At 40.8% G+C, this 13,897-nt stretch overlaps 1 protein-coding gene across 9 annotated transcripts in view; it reads right to left on the bottom strand.

Moving 5' to 3' along the window:
* The window catches only part of OVCH2 (ovochymase 2), a 108,604-nt gene that overhangs the window by 31,249 nt on the left and 63,458 nt on the right, over positions 1-13,897 (bottom strand). For 8 of the 9 annotated variants that reach the window (XR_009760617.1, XR_009760618.1, XR_009760616.1 and 5 more), the window contains 4 exons: positions 11,285-11,388; positions 7,889-7,980; positions 7,427-7,599; positions 2,242-2,337 (listed from right to left, as the gene is read on the bottom strand). Coding sequence is in view for 4 of the 9 variants with exons in the window: in XM_061610503.1 (XP_061466487.1) it covers positions 2,242-2,337; positions 7,427-7,599; positions 7,889-7,980; positions 11,285-11,388 (465 nt within the window). In the remaining 5 variants the exon portion in view is untranslated. Of the gene's footprint in view, positions 1-2,241; positions 2,338-7,426; positions 7,600-7,888; positions 8,627-11,284; positions 11,389-13,897 lie in introns of all 9 variants that reach the window. The other variant, XR_009760619.1, reaches the window with a different exon arrangement.

Raw genomic sequence — 13,897 nt, 5'->3', positions numbered from 1 at the left:
CCCCAGACCTATTGTCTGATCCTTTATTTTTTTTTAACCAGGTAATGCCAGGAGTTGAACTGGGAGGACCTTCTGCATGTCAAGGAGGTGCTCTGTCACTAAGAGATGATCCCTCCCACAAGACAGCTAAGCCACAGAGTGAAAGGTGCTGGTGGAGAGACAGTAATTTATTGGTAGAGAAACCAGCAAGAATGTTTCAGTAATCCATTGAACCCAGAATTCTTGTCCAGTGGTAAATATCCCCTTTTGGGGAAAGAAGGTGGTGGAGGTCCAGCTTCAGGAATGCTTGGAGGAGACTGAATATCTGGATCCATTTCAGTCTTGCTTTAGGCCCAGTCATGGCACTGAAACTGCCTTGGTCACTTTCGTTGATGACATTTGTCTGGAGACAGATGGGAGGACTGCAACCCTGCTCACTCTTCTGAATCTCTTGTCAGCTTTTAACACCATTGGCCATGGTATCCTTCTGGAGCGGCTTGGGGAGGTGGAAGCTGGGGTCACAGTGCTTCCTAACTCCAGGGACATTTGCAGAAAGTAGTTATGGAGGGCTGCTGCTCAACACCAGGGGAGCTTTCCTGTGGTGTCCCACAAGGCCCCATTCTGTCCCCCCATGCTATTTAATATCTATATGAAGCTGCTGGGAGCTGTCATCAGGAGTTTTGGGGTGAAGTGTCATCAATATGCGAATGACACCCAGCTCTCGCTCTCTGTTCATCTGAATCAGAAGAGGAAGTTGAGATGCTAGGCAGGTGTGTGGAGGCAGTGATGGGCTGGATGTGGGCCAATAAACTGAAACTGAATCCTGAAAAGATAGTGGTGTTACGTGTTCCAGGTTCTCGATCACAGGAGATTGGAAGACTGCCTGTTCTGGATGGGGTTGCACTCCCCTGGAAAGAGCAGGTTCATAGCTTGGGTACTCCTGAACCCAACATTCTGGCTCGGAGTGCCTATTTCCAGCTCTGGATGGTTCACTAGCTACTGCCCCTTTCAGACAAAGGCAACTTTGCCTCACTACTATATACTCTGGTAACCTCCAGATTGGATTATTGCAATGTGCTCTGTATGAGGCTGCCTTGAAAATGACTCAAAAACTTCAACTGTTCCAAAATGTAGTGGCCAGATTACCTGCCGGGTTTGCTTTAGAACTCATATAACCTCTGTTCTAAAAGAGTTGCTTTGGTTGCCATTTTGTTTCCTGGCCCAATTTAAGGTTCTGATGCTTGTGTATAAAGCCCTAAACAAATCAGGTGCCAAATATCTCAGGGACCGTCTCCTTTTCTATAGACCCTCTTGAGTGTTAAGATCAACAGAGGGGGCCTTCTTGGTAGTTCCACCACTCCCATAAGTTCAGGGGTGGCTTGGGAGAGGGTATTCTTTGTAGCAGCCTCTAAGTTGTGGAATTTCCTCCCCACAGAGGTGTGCCTGGCATCTTCACTGTACAGTGTTTGGCAAATACTAAAGACTCACCTCTTTACCCTGGTCCCTTTGGCACTTGAGATGTATGTTTTCAGGACCTACCATATTTTGTGATTGAAATGTGCTTTAATTCTTTTTAATATTGTTTTTTAGATTTTGGAATCTGCCCTGGGACCTATTGGTAAAGGGTGGGCAACAGCAACAACAACAACAATAGTGCCTGCCACAGAAAGTACGACTACTGACAATATAGGAAGTAGAATCAAGATGAGATCATTGTGGGTGAGGGGTATAATTATGTACTCTTGTTCTTAAAACATTTTAAACAGTACAGAAATAAGAATAGAGTCCTGAATATCTCTGTACAGCAGTATCTTATATTTGTTTCCTCAGAAACCTTATCAATGACTTTGGTCTCACACATACTAGAACCAGGGGTTGAAGCTTAGGGTCGAAAGTTCTACTTTGAGCAGTGAGAACAGAAATATTTCCCCAAGGCCCCTTAGTTATGAGAAGTGTCCTTCTGGATCCTTCTGGATCCTTCTGGATCTCCTTCACTTCACTATTTTTCTCTCCTCTCCCTTCTGCTGCAATTGCTTCAGAACCATTTTTTCTTCTAATTTACTATTGCATCTTCTTTTTGGTTTAATTACATGGATAATCTTAACCAATTAGGGCTTATGTTGCAAAAGGGATGATGTCACAAAAATACAAAACTGCTATATATCCTCCATCATGTACACATGCGCACACACATCACACATGTTAATTTTAAACAGCTGCTTATGTAAGACAAATCTTTCAAAAATAATATCAAAGACTTACTTTCTCTTAGACGACCCCAACCACAAGTGACACATATAAATCCTGGATCAAACTTTTCATGTGGTTCAGGAAGGCATACTGGCCAAATTGCTGAACCTGCCATAAACACAAATCATGTTTCTTGTGACATATTTGAAAGGTAATTCATGACGTATTAGAATAATGTTAATTTTATTTATGTCCCAACCATTTTGAACTCCAAATGAAAAGCAACAGGCTGTTTGTGTTTTTCAAATGTAACTCAGAAAAACCTGAATTCAAGTCCTCCCCCCTCTTATCCATAATCAAACTGTACAAAAATATGGGTCTATATGTCCATAAAGGTTAATGCACAGTCCCACATCTCTCAAGTCCCAGTCCCATACAGCAATGTGGCAGCCATTTCCCCCATAATGCAATCCCACTTTACTGCAGTGTAAACTTAGGAAGCTGCCTTATACCAAGTTACATCATTGGTCGATCTAGTTTAATATTGTCTGCAATGACCGTCAAAAGCTCTCCAGAGATTCAGACATGAGTGGCCAGACCACAAACACCCACACTTCTACATCCAGGCAAGGAAGTGGCATCACAGTTCAAGGACACATTCCAGCCAGGCAAAAACACTCAAGGAGGCACAGCACAGGGCTGGTGGGGGCATGGCCTAGGAGAATCTCAAAGGATGGATACAGAGTCCTGAAGAGTTGCAATCAGCCCCTGGGTCTGAGGTTTCTCACCCCGTTTGAGTGTCAACAAGCATGTAGAAAGGGGTGATCCAGCAGACACTGTGCGCATAGCCATTAAAAAAACCACGATTGTAAGCCCTTCACCACAGAGCCTGAAGTAGCCATGGGATAAGGGAGCAGGTCATTGTAGGCATTGATAACTGCTTAAAGAACAGGAAGTAGAGAGCAGGAATATATGGAGTGCTTCCACAATAGAGGGAGGTAAGGTGGAGCCCCCATCCCAAGCTCTTTATCGAGAGGGCCATTGTTTTTTAATTTGTTCATAAATTATTGGTCATTAGAGTGAATAGTGAAGTGGCAAAGATCGCAGATGACACCAAATCATCCAGAGTGGTGAAAATAAAAAGAAACTGCAAACAGTGCCAAAAGAATGCCTGAAAACTGGGTGAATGGCCAAAAACAAAGAAAATGTAAGCAAGTTTAAAGAGCTGCACATTAGAGCAAAAACAACGACATCCTAATATCAATATATGCGGAGAGAGTCTGAACTGAACAGGAAAGAGATCTTAGGGCAGCCCTGAGGTCAATCTTCCTTGTTGGGTGGGGCAGCCACATGTCTCAGTGAGGCATTGGGAGAAAGGCGCATAGTGCCAGCCAATCCCCCCCCACACACACACACATGTGGAGAAGACATGAGGGCCAGACCAGGGGAAGAGAAGAACAGCAACCTTCCCCCTCACTCCCCCTCCATCCAAAAGTGTGTTAACTTACATGAATAAAGTTTAGTCTGCTGAATTGTCTCAGTCTTTTTTGAGAAATCCCCAGGAACACCAGACTCAAAAGCTTGACTACAGCCCCCTTTCACCTGTGGTCTTCCCTGTGTTCTGATTCTTCATGAATTGTACTACTTTGGTAATGACAGTGAGCTTTGATCCTGCATTAGGTATCTCAAATTTAGATTCCAATCCAAAAACAAACTTCTCCATACTAAAATTCTAGGCAATGGCAGAGCAAAAAGAACTACTTTAAGGTGTTTGTTAACTCCTCCTTAAGAATCCCTCCATCCAGTCTTGTTCCTGACCTTTAAATTTCCCTTCCTGTTGGGCAGTCAAGGAATTTTTTGTAACTGGCTGCTATATAAAGGACTAACTAAACAATTGGAAACTAATTGTGGAAAGCAACTGGATTTTTTTTATTTATTTATTTTTATTTTTTATTTTATTAGATTTTTAAACCACCCTATAGCTTTCTAGCTCTCAGGGCGGTGTACAAAAGGTAAAAACAGATTAAAATACAGTAAACATGATAACAATACACTGTAAAATATAGAAACAAAATCAAGACAAAGACAAATTAAAATTAAATTAAATTAAAATGCCTGGGCAAAGAGGTAGGTCTTTACCTGGCGCCGAAAAGATAATAAAGAAGGCGCCAGGCGTATCTCACCAGGGAGGGCGTTCCATAACTCGGGGGCCACCACTGAGAAGGCCCTAGCTCTGGTTATTACTCTCCGGGCCTCCATATGCGTTGGAACCCGGAGAAGGGCCTTCGATGTCAAACGTAGTGAACGGGCAGGTATATAGCGGGAGAGGCGTTCCACCAGGTATTGTGGTCCAATGCCGTTAAGGGCTTTATAGGTAAGTACCAACACTTTGAATCTGGCCCGGAAACATATGGGTAGCCAGTGCAGCTGGGCCAGGACAGGGGTTATATGATCATATTTTTTAATCCCAGTAAGAACTCTGGCCGCAGCATTCTGCACCAGCTGAAGTTTCCGAACCGTCTTCAGAGGTAACCCTACGTAGAGTGCATTACAGTAGTCCAATCTAGAGGTTACTCGTTGATGATTTGATTTTTCTGTCCAGAAACCCTGAAAAGACCTCATTGTGAGCTGCACATACTGGGAAAATCAGAAGTTAGGCCTAACTTGTAGTCTAGGTGACCAGCCAGCCAACTAGCTAACTTTAGTGTACAGAGCAATATTTCTATTCCTCTAGGACTATTTTCATCCTTTGTCATCAAGGACTCAAGAAAAAAAAGAAAAAGTAGCCACTGATTGTGACTATAATGAGTGCTTTAAAAAAGTAAACGGTAACCTAGGGTAGCCATTTTTTCAGATCACTTAAAAATATCTCTTTATTTTACCCTTTATCAATAAGCACCCAATCCTGCTCTACTCATTATAATAACTGCAGAATAAATAAACTCTTACTTCTTATTGCGGGCAAACAAACATGCTTCTTTATTGCTGGCTGGGTAGAGAACACAACTAAAAGTGAAAAGCAGACCAAAGGAAAGGCCTATAACACAAAATTCTAATATTTAACTCTTCAAGGGTCATGTTACTATATTGGCTTATTTTTTTCAGGATCACGTAAGTAGTTATAGTGTGATTGTGTTCATGAAAATCCACCCCCAGTCAGGGAAAGTCCTGAGTGAGCAGACTTCTGGGAGCTCTCCAGATGAGGCTTTTGTTGCACACTCACTCTGCCTTATTCACTGAATTTTTCAGAGGGTCCTATTCTTAAATTGCTCGTTCTTAAACAAGGTGTCATTCTTTAAATGAAGGTTGTCATTGACTGTCATATCACAAATTGCCACCCTGGGCTCCTGATGGGAGGAAAGGTGGGATATAAATCAAATAATAAAATAAAATAATTAAAAAGAAGACAATTTCCCCCCAAAATCTACAGTACTCTCTTTGGTCATGGTGAATAGCTGAAATTTCCTGTTCTGCTTAGCTATCAAAGGAGCAGGAGCCTTGTCCTCTCTTGCATCTGGCCGCCCCAGCAACAGACACAGTGACAGGCGGATGGGATATGCAGAGCAATCCTATTTAGGACTACTCAGACATAAATCTCACTAGGTTCAATATAGGACTTACTACAGTGAAAGTGTGCATAGGACTGCAGCCTTGCATTCAGTTTCTTGGGCAAGTTACTTTTCTAGCCTCACCTTCTGTGACATGGGTATTTTACTGTAGAAAAGGGGTTGGCATTTGGGGCTGAGATGCAATCTCAGTTTCTTGTCCTTTGAGACAATCCACACCCTCCTTCTCAGCCACGTCCCTTCATAAGGGAGCTGCTTCCAGAAGACTTCCTTGCCTTTTGGGTTGAGGAAGAAGGTGCAGGGAGATAGAAGAGACTGCTATATCAGCTTTGGGGGTGCTTTTGGATATTTTGGCTTGAGCTTTTTGTTGAGCTTTATGCTCATTTACATTTTGATTTTTTTTTTAGTGTTGTAGTGATTATTCTTTTTATTATTTATTTATTTATTTTATTATTTGATTTATATCCCGCCCTTCCTCCCAGCAGGAGCCCAGGACGGCAAACAAAAGCACTAAAAACACTTTAAAACATCATAAAAACAGACTTTAAAATACATTAAAACAAAGCAACTTTAAAAACATTTTTTTAAAAAGCTTTGATGACATCTTTAAAAAAGGTTTAAAAACATATTGTTTAAAATATATATATTATGTATTATTATGCTATAGTATTTGGGCTGTTTGTTTATGTAAACCTCTTTGAGCACAATTTGACTATTGATTATATTGTGGTGGTGTCCTTTACAGCTTCTCCAGTTGCCAAATGTACCCCATAGGATTAAAAAAGTTGGCCACTCCTGCCTTTCAAGATTTCAGAGAAGGCTATTTGAAGGACTGCCCGTCCAAGCATTAAGATCATTGTGGGAGGCTCTGCTTTCTGGTCCACCAGTAAGAGCTGTTAGGCTGGCAGGCACTAGGAATAAGGTTTTTCTCAGTAGTGGCCCACGTCTTCGAAAGTCCCTCCACAGGAACATGAGGTTGCTGCTGGGTTTTTTTTGGGGGGGGGAGTTTTATAACAGTCTGTGTTTGGTTGAATTATATTGCACCTAGGAGGGCAGAAATAGCCTTATGCTAATCCTTTAAATTTTATGGCTGTAAATGTTGACATAATTATTGTCTTCCAACTCTGCTTGTGGGCTTCCCAGAGGCATTTGGTTCTGCACCGTGAGAAACAGGATGCTGGACGCAATGTACCTTTGGCCTGATCCAACAAGACTCTCCATGTTCTTTTAAAAAGGTACCTTCTTTTGCTAGATCTCATTTCTGGGCTTCAGTTCACCACACTACAGAGACTGTGAGAAGCTGCTATGTGGACACGCCCATCCTTTTTCATTTGCCATCTTTTTCTTGGCAGCCAATCTGGCAATAGCCACAACTTGATTGATGACCAAGTCATGTGACCCAACTGGCATCCGGAGAATGTGGCTGAGTTATAAGCTGGCCATCAATCACACAACTCCTTCCTTGTGAAACAAATTAAGCTCTACAACCCACAATATCCTCATCAATTTGCTCATGTGCGTTGTCCTGAATTAAGCTATGTAAAGGTGCTGACAGCTCAATGTTCCATCACTGAAGCTTGTAGCTGTGGGATTCATCTAGGCTATTATTTGATTAAAAATTATTTTCCCTCAAGTATCACTAATAATATGTGTAGTAATTTAGACAAGCAGGTGATTGTAGCCAAGATTACCATATTTAAAGTGACCATCCACTTTCAGAAGGGCAATGTCATAATCCATTGGTTTCTTCATATTAAAATTTGGGTGTTTGATAATGTATTTTACATGTAGTGTTTGCTCTTCCTTCTCTTGCACACGCAAATCATGTTCTCCAGCAGTGACAGTCAGCGAATTAAGCAGGTATCTGGACAGTGGTGGAAAACCATTATAAAAGGAAAAAACTGATGTTCATTTTTTGAAACAAAACAAAATACAGAAATGTCATCACATCAAATCAAATATTTAAGGACTTATGCTAAGTAGTTATATTTATTTTACAAACTTATATGCTGCCCTTCAGTAGCTGCTTCGGGTGTGGTGCACATTACAAAGCTATAAAAATACATAATAAAACAACAACCTGAAATCATAGCCTTCCAGTGAAATTCCCCATCTGTAGCTGCTTACAACAAAATGAAAGCCTCCATCTGTACCTGCTTACAACACAGTGAGCTGCTGTGATTATCCACTGAGTGGAAACGAGGGTTCCTCCACAGAAATGATAATTGTTACGTTTCAAGGAAACCTGTGCCATAAAAAGGACATATCACATTAGGAAATGCATATATTTTCTTCTCACATCTGCAAAACCAAGGCAGAGAGCAGGATAGACAGGTTGCAGTAAATGTCCAAAGTGTGTGTATCCCTAGTTTTTGGATACACAAGTTGAAGTGACTGCTGATAATCACATTCATCTATAGAGCTCTGAATTTTTAGATTCTTTCAGCATCTGTCTGGTAATGTTAACATTCACATGCAAAGAAATAATGTGTTTTGTTTTTATGTAGCATTGATATCATTGTGCCTCCTTAGCATTCATGCCTCCCTCCCTCTCCTTCTATGTTATGGTGAATGTCAACATTTACATGTTAATCTTGACGCTCACCATATTTCAGTCATTCCCCATTGCAGAAAAAATAAAGAAAATAGAGTTAGAATAAATATTAAATTGTCATGATGATATTCTTTAAGATTGAGAGTTTAGATAGGAAAGGGTTATTGGAACCAGAAGCATTACTGGTGATTCTCATAATAGTCAATGGCAAAGTTGCTAGGCACATCTTTTTTTTTTTTTTTAAAGGGAAGCTACAGGTAAATTGTCCAAGAAGTCTAGGAGATGGAGATGACTCATCCTCAGTCCTTCTTTTAGCCAGATGGAGGGAGCAAGCTGACTGTGAACAGAAAACAAAAGAAGCATTTTTGGACAGACAGACTAAGAGGCATACCTAGGCAGGGAGAGAGCAAATGCCTTTTTGGGAAATCTGATGTGGGGCATAGTTTTGGCTGGCTTTTGGAATATTTAAGCTGCTTCTTCACTATGTTCTACCTGTATATATGTAAATGTAAATATTACAAAGCGTCTTAAGCTATCAGTGACCTCCACCCAAAGGACTTCTTTGACCACTGATTTTTGTGGTACCAAGGATCTGTTTAGATAGTAGGCTCATATACTCTTATAGAGTTTTCCTTTTACTCAAAATTCAGGCTACAATCCTATACCTTACTTACTTAGCTGTAAGCACCATTAAGCTCAATGGATCTGACTTCTGAGTAGACATGTAAAGGACTGTATTGTCAGTGTCACTGATGTCTATGGGTCTTCTTAGTAATCAAATTTTGGATTGCAATCTAAGTCCATTTCCTCTGACAATCTTTAATCCACTGTCATAAGGAGGGCATTTGGGGGCTGAAAGGCGGGAGAGAAAGTTTCTAAAATAATAAATAAATATTCCTTCATGGGATCACAAGACCGTGCAGAGAACAGTTAGTGTGAATCATATTTATTCACTCTTGTGAGTTAATTATTTTTCCCTATTTATACTTCCCACTACTTGTGTGAATTACCTGAACAAAATCTGTGATTTACTGCAAAGTTAAAATAAGTCCAGTATGTCACCCCCAAAGGGTAAGGGCCTTAGCTCCACAGTAAAGCACATGCTCTGGATGTAAAAGGTCCCAGGATCAATCCCTAGCATCTCTCTTGCATGAAACCCTGCCAGTCAGTGTCAACAATACTGTGCTAGACAGACCAGTGGTCTGACTCAGTATAAAGCAGCTTCTTACGTCTTTTTGCTGTAGCAGCACCAAAACTTAGAAAGACAATTCTTAAGACTAGCAATATGATTATTATGCCATGGTGATTTGATCTGATGGTGACGATGATCTGATGTTATGTGTTTTTGTATGCAATGACCTATGGTTAAAACTTGTTCTTCTAAGGAAATGCATCTGGAATAGTACAGCTGCAGCCACAAAGATGGGAGTCAGCACCTCACATGTAGGGATGGAAAAGAAATTCCGTTCAGTTCAAATTTAAAGCCAAGTCTATCAAATTTGCATTTTCCAAAACAATCTGAGAACTGAAACACAGCCATCCTTTGAAATTTGCACTTTTTTGAATTTTGTGACGCAGTTCTCCAATTAAGCAATGTTTACACAACTGTGTATATTAGGGATATGTGTGCATAAAAATGAATATATTCGTGAAAATAACATACAAAATGCATTATATTAGGAGAAATTGCTTGCAAAAATGTGTACATTAGTCAAAACTATATACAAAAATGTGTACACTAAAAGAAATTCACAGTAAAATGTTGCAGAATTTTAATGAGGATTTAAAAAAAAATCACAAATTGCTGCAGAAATATTGAGAAGTGAATTTAGGATTGGAAAAATAAGAAATGGAGAGAACTGAAATTGATAGAACTTTCCATTTTTACTCACATGGACATTTCAGTTTACACCAACCTTTCTTCATGCAGCCAGATAACTAAATACCAGACTATGTGTAACATGTACATACAGCATACTGTAAAGTACTGGTCTCTGCTCCCAGAGAGCCTGCCCTAAATCTCCTGGTAGCATGACTAGAAAAAAAAGAATGGGGAGGGGGAATCCTAGCTTAGCGGAGAACATATTAAGGTCTCATGTTCATGCAAAAGGTCTCAGATTCAATCCCCAGAATCCGCAGATAAAAAAATCCCAGATAAGTGATGTGAAAGATCCTCCCTGAGACCATGCAGAACTGCTGCCAAAGTAAACAATACTGGGCTAATGGATCAATGGTCTGACTCAGTTTAAGGCAGCTTTCTATGTTCCTAGGGCCATGAAAAGATCAAAGTATATTTGGGGGCAAGCTTTGCCCCACCTGTCAGATTTCCAAAAGAGAAATGAAGGTATATTTCACATTAACACCCCCCACTCTTTATATCTTTTCTCTAAAGTAAGCTGTTAATTTTGATGGAGTTAACTAGCATGCTTAGAATTGCAGCTTTATTTTAACTTCCAGTTTATGCTTCAGTTACAATTTGTATGTGAAAAGTGCCTTTATGTCAAGTAATTACAGAGGTCCAGCAAAGGGTGTGTTGAGGACATGAATCACTTGTATGGGGGAAGGGCACTGCCTATGGATTTGAACATATTATTTGCCTTTTTTCCAACCAATAGGCCCGTCCCAGTTTCTTATGACTCTTGCTCTATAGACAATATATTAATCACAAAACTTTTCTGGCAACCTAGAGAGAATGGAGATTGTTCTTTCTATCCGGATCTGCTCAAAAACAACACACCTTATAAACTAAAGCTCAGAGACATGCAACACCTTAATTTTTCTCGACTTCAAGGTAAGCTAGGCCAGCCTTTCCCAACTTACTGCCCTCCAGATATTTTGGACTACAGCTCCCATCAGCACCAGCCAGCATGGCCAATGATTAGGAATGATTGGAGCTGTAGTCTAAAACATCTGGAAAGCAACAGGTTGAAGAAGTCTGAGCAATGGACCTTAGATCTTAGACTAGAACTATGGGTGGGGATGGGGTTATGCTCACCTGCCATGGGTGTGAACCTTGTTGCACCTGGTTCCCACCAACAATCCGAGAGCTATAGGAATGCCATGGAGTTGTTTCATAAACTTTCTGCCCACATTTAGACCCTGAAAGGCATGGCAAAAGAGAAAGGAGTGTGGAAAAATGAAAGACCAAGACACCTTCATAAAATGTCAAATTACTTCTCACTTCCAGATGCCGCTAAAATAATTGACGTTTTCCCATTATTACCTAATCTATATTATTTCTAATCTTAGACTGCTACTCTTTATCTACCTATATCACAGTAAGACCCACTGAACTTAGCGGAACTCACATCTGATTAGGCAAGGCCTGCAGTACAAGCCAGTATTAATGCAACAATTAAAAGTCAAGTAAATAGCAAAAACAGAAACAATAATCAAGTTTCTAAACTTGAGAAATGTATCAAAACTTTTATTTTCAAAAACTTTTCCTCATTCTGCAGTTTGACCTTTGCAAAGAATAGCACTAGAAATATCTGTATCTTTTTACAAATGAAGCAACACCTATGGACATTCAGATATACAAATGGCCTTATTTCCGATGGATTAACTTTATCCATGCTACATAGCAGAAGACCAAAAAGTAAAATCCAGTTTTTTTGATGTGTTTGTTGTAGTTGACTAAAAACAAGATTTGTGGAAATGTACACATTGGTTGTTAAAGTCACACAATAAGTTACATTCTCACAAAAAACAGAAGAGAAATATCACCAGTGGTGTTTTTTGTAAAAATATGGTGCCACTGCTCACATCTTCATCAGTTTTAAAATGCCTCTCCCACCCCTTTCTTCTTCCTGTATCCTCACAGTGCTATGTTCTGCTGGTTCTGTTTGTGGCAATCACACAATAATGATGATGTTGCTGTCTAATAACAACAGGTAGCATTCTCCAGACAATAGCAGAAAACATACAAGATGGCCACACCACAGTTGTTCTTCTAAGTGCACAGAGTGCACACATACAGGTCACAGACACAATGCATCTCCCTGTCTCTATCACTCTTAAACACACACAGCACACATTTCACATCTATACAATCACACGTCTCCCTCTCTCTCTGACCAGATGCATCTCTTCCCCACACATTGCCTCCTTTTCTCTCACATGTACACAGACAGGATAAAGATCTCTCCCTACCTCTCTCCGTCACCCCCCCACACATCTGTCCCTCTCTCACAAATCACACATATATAGCTCTCTCAACCTCACACACTTATACACTATTTGAGCGCGCACACAGACACCAATTCATCAAAACTCCTCTCTGGGGCAAAGGAAGCACCCACCACCAGCTCCACCTCACTGATGGACAGCAAAAGCCTGAGGATGTGGGGACACCCATACCACTCCTTCCTTTTCTCCCCAACCTTAAACAGACAAACAAAGCAAGCCCCATCACAGGATGAAAGAGGCGCTCGCCAGGCCTGAGCATATGAAGCTACTCCTTCCGACTTTCCCTCCCCAATCTTTTTTCAATAAGGATGCCCCAGCACAGGGCAAAGGAGTGTAAGGGGATATCCCCCCTTTCCCCACCTCCAACAGGACAAAGAAGGTGTCCGGTGCTGTCAGTCAGTCAGTAGCAGCCAGAGTGTGCAGGGAGAACCCACTGCTTACTTCTTATTTCCCAATTTCTTTTTGTAAAAAAATAAGCCCCAGGCAGCAGCAGCCTGAGGACAGGTGTCAATGCTTCGTTCCAGAAAAAAAGCACTGAATATTGCTATCTGGAAAAGGCTGCCAATGCTAGTAACCAAAGTGAAGTAATTCCAGATTTGGCTTTAGCCTTTAACACAGGTCCAGCTGCACATTAACCTGCCTCTATGGCTTGAGTCTATCATAGACACATCAAAACTGATGCAAGAATAATTAAAGTTCAGAAAAATATATTCACTGACATCATACAAGTTTCACAAATAGATTATCTACAGGAACATAATGAATTATATACAAAATCTCACCCCACAATACATTTGTTATTATTTAAAAAGACACAAGATCCTTTGTTGGTTTGATACAAGAGATCCACATAACTCTTCTGAATAATAATAATCTAAGAGATGTTGATTCACATACTACTCTTCATGCAATGGGATGCTTTTCTTGGATTATGCTATGTATGTTGTTGTTTGAATGGCTTGTCACAAGCATGTCACAGCAGATTTCACTCACACAGGCTGAGTGACAGCCACAGAATCAAATCTGTTTTGCTATCCAAAGGGAAAGGGCCGTACCTCAGTGGCAGAGCACCTGCCTTGTATGCAGAAGCTCTCAAATTCAGTCCCCGGCATCTCCAGGTAGGACTGGGAGAGATTCCCTGTCTGAAGCCCTGGAGAGCTGCTACCAATCAGTGTAGACACCAATGAGCTAGACAGACCCAATGGTCGGAGTCAGTATAAGGCAGCTCCCTATGTTCCAATAAATAAATAGCCAGTTTGCTCCATAGGCAGGGCAATCTGGGCTAGGGGAGAAAAATCATCCAGTCCCATGCAGATGTGAATCTGCCTTTATTCCAACAACTGCAGCCAGAATGAAATTGAGAACTAAAGGAAATGAGGGCACTTCCAGACTGTCACTGTTTTCAAGTGGGATTCGATCA

The sequence above is a fragment of the Rhineura floridana genome, chromosome 2 (assembly GCF_030035675.1).
Source record: "Rhineura floridana isolate rRhiFlo1 chromosome 2, rRhiFlo1.hap2, whole genome shotgun sequence".
Lineage (NCBI taxonomy): Eukaryota > Metazoa > Chordata > Lepidosauria > Squamata > Rhineuridae > Rhineura > Rhineura floridana.
This window is presented reverse-complemented; position numbering and strand designations above follow the sequence as displayed.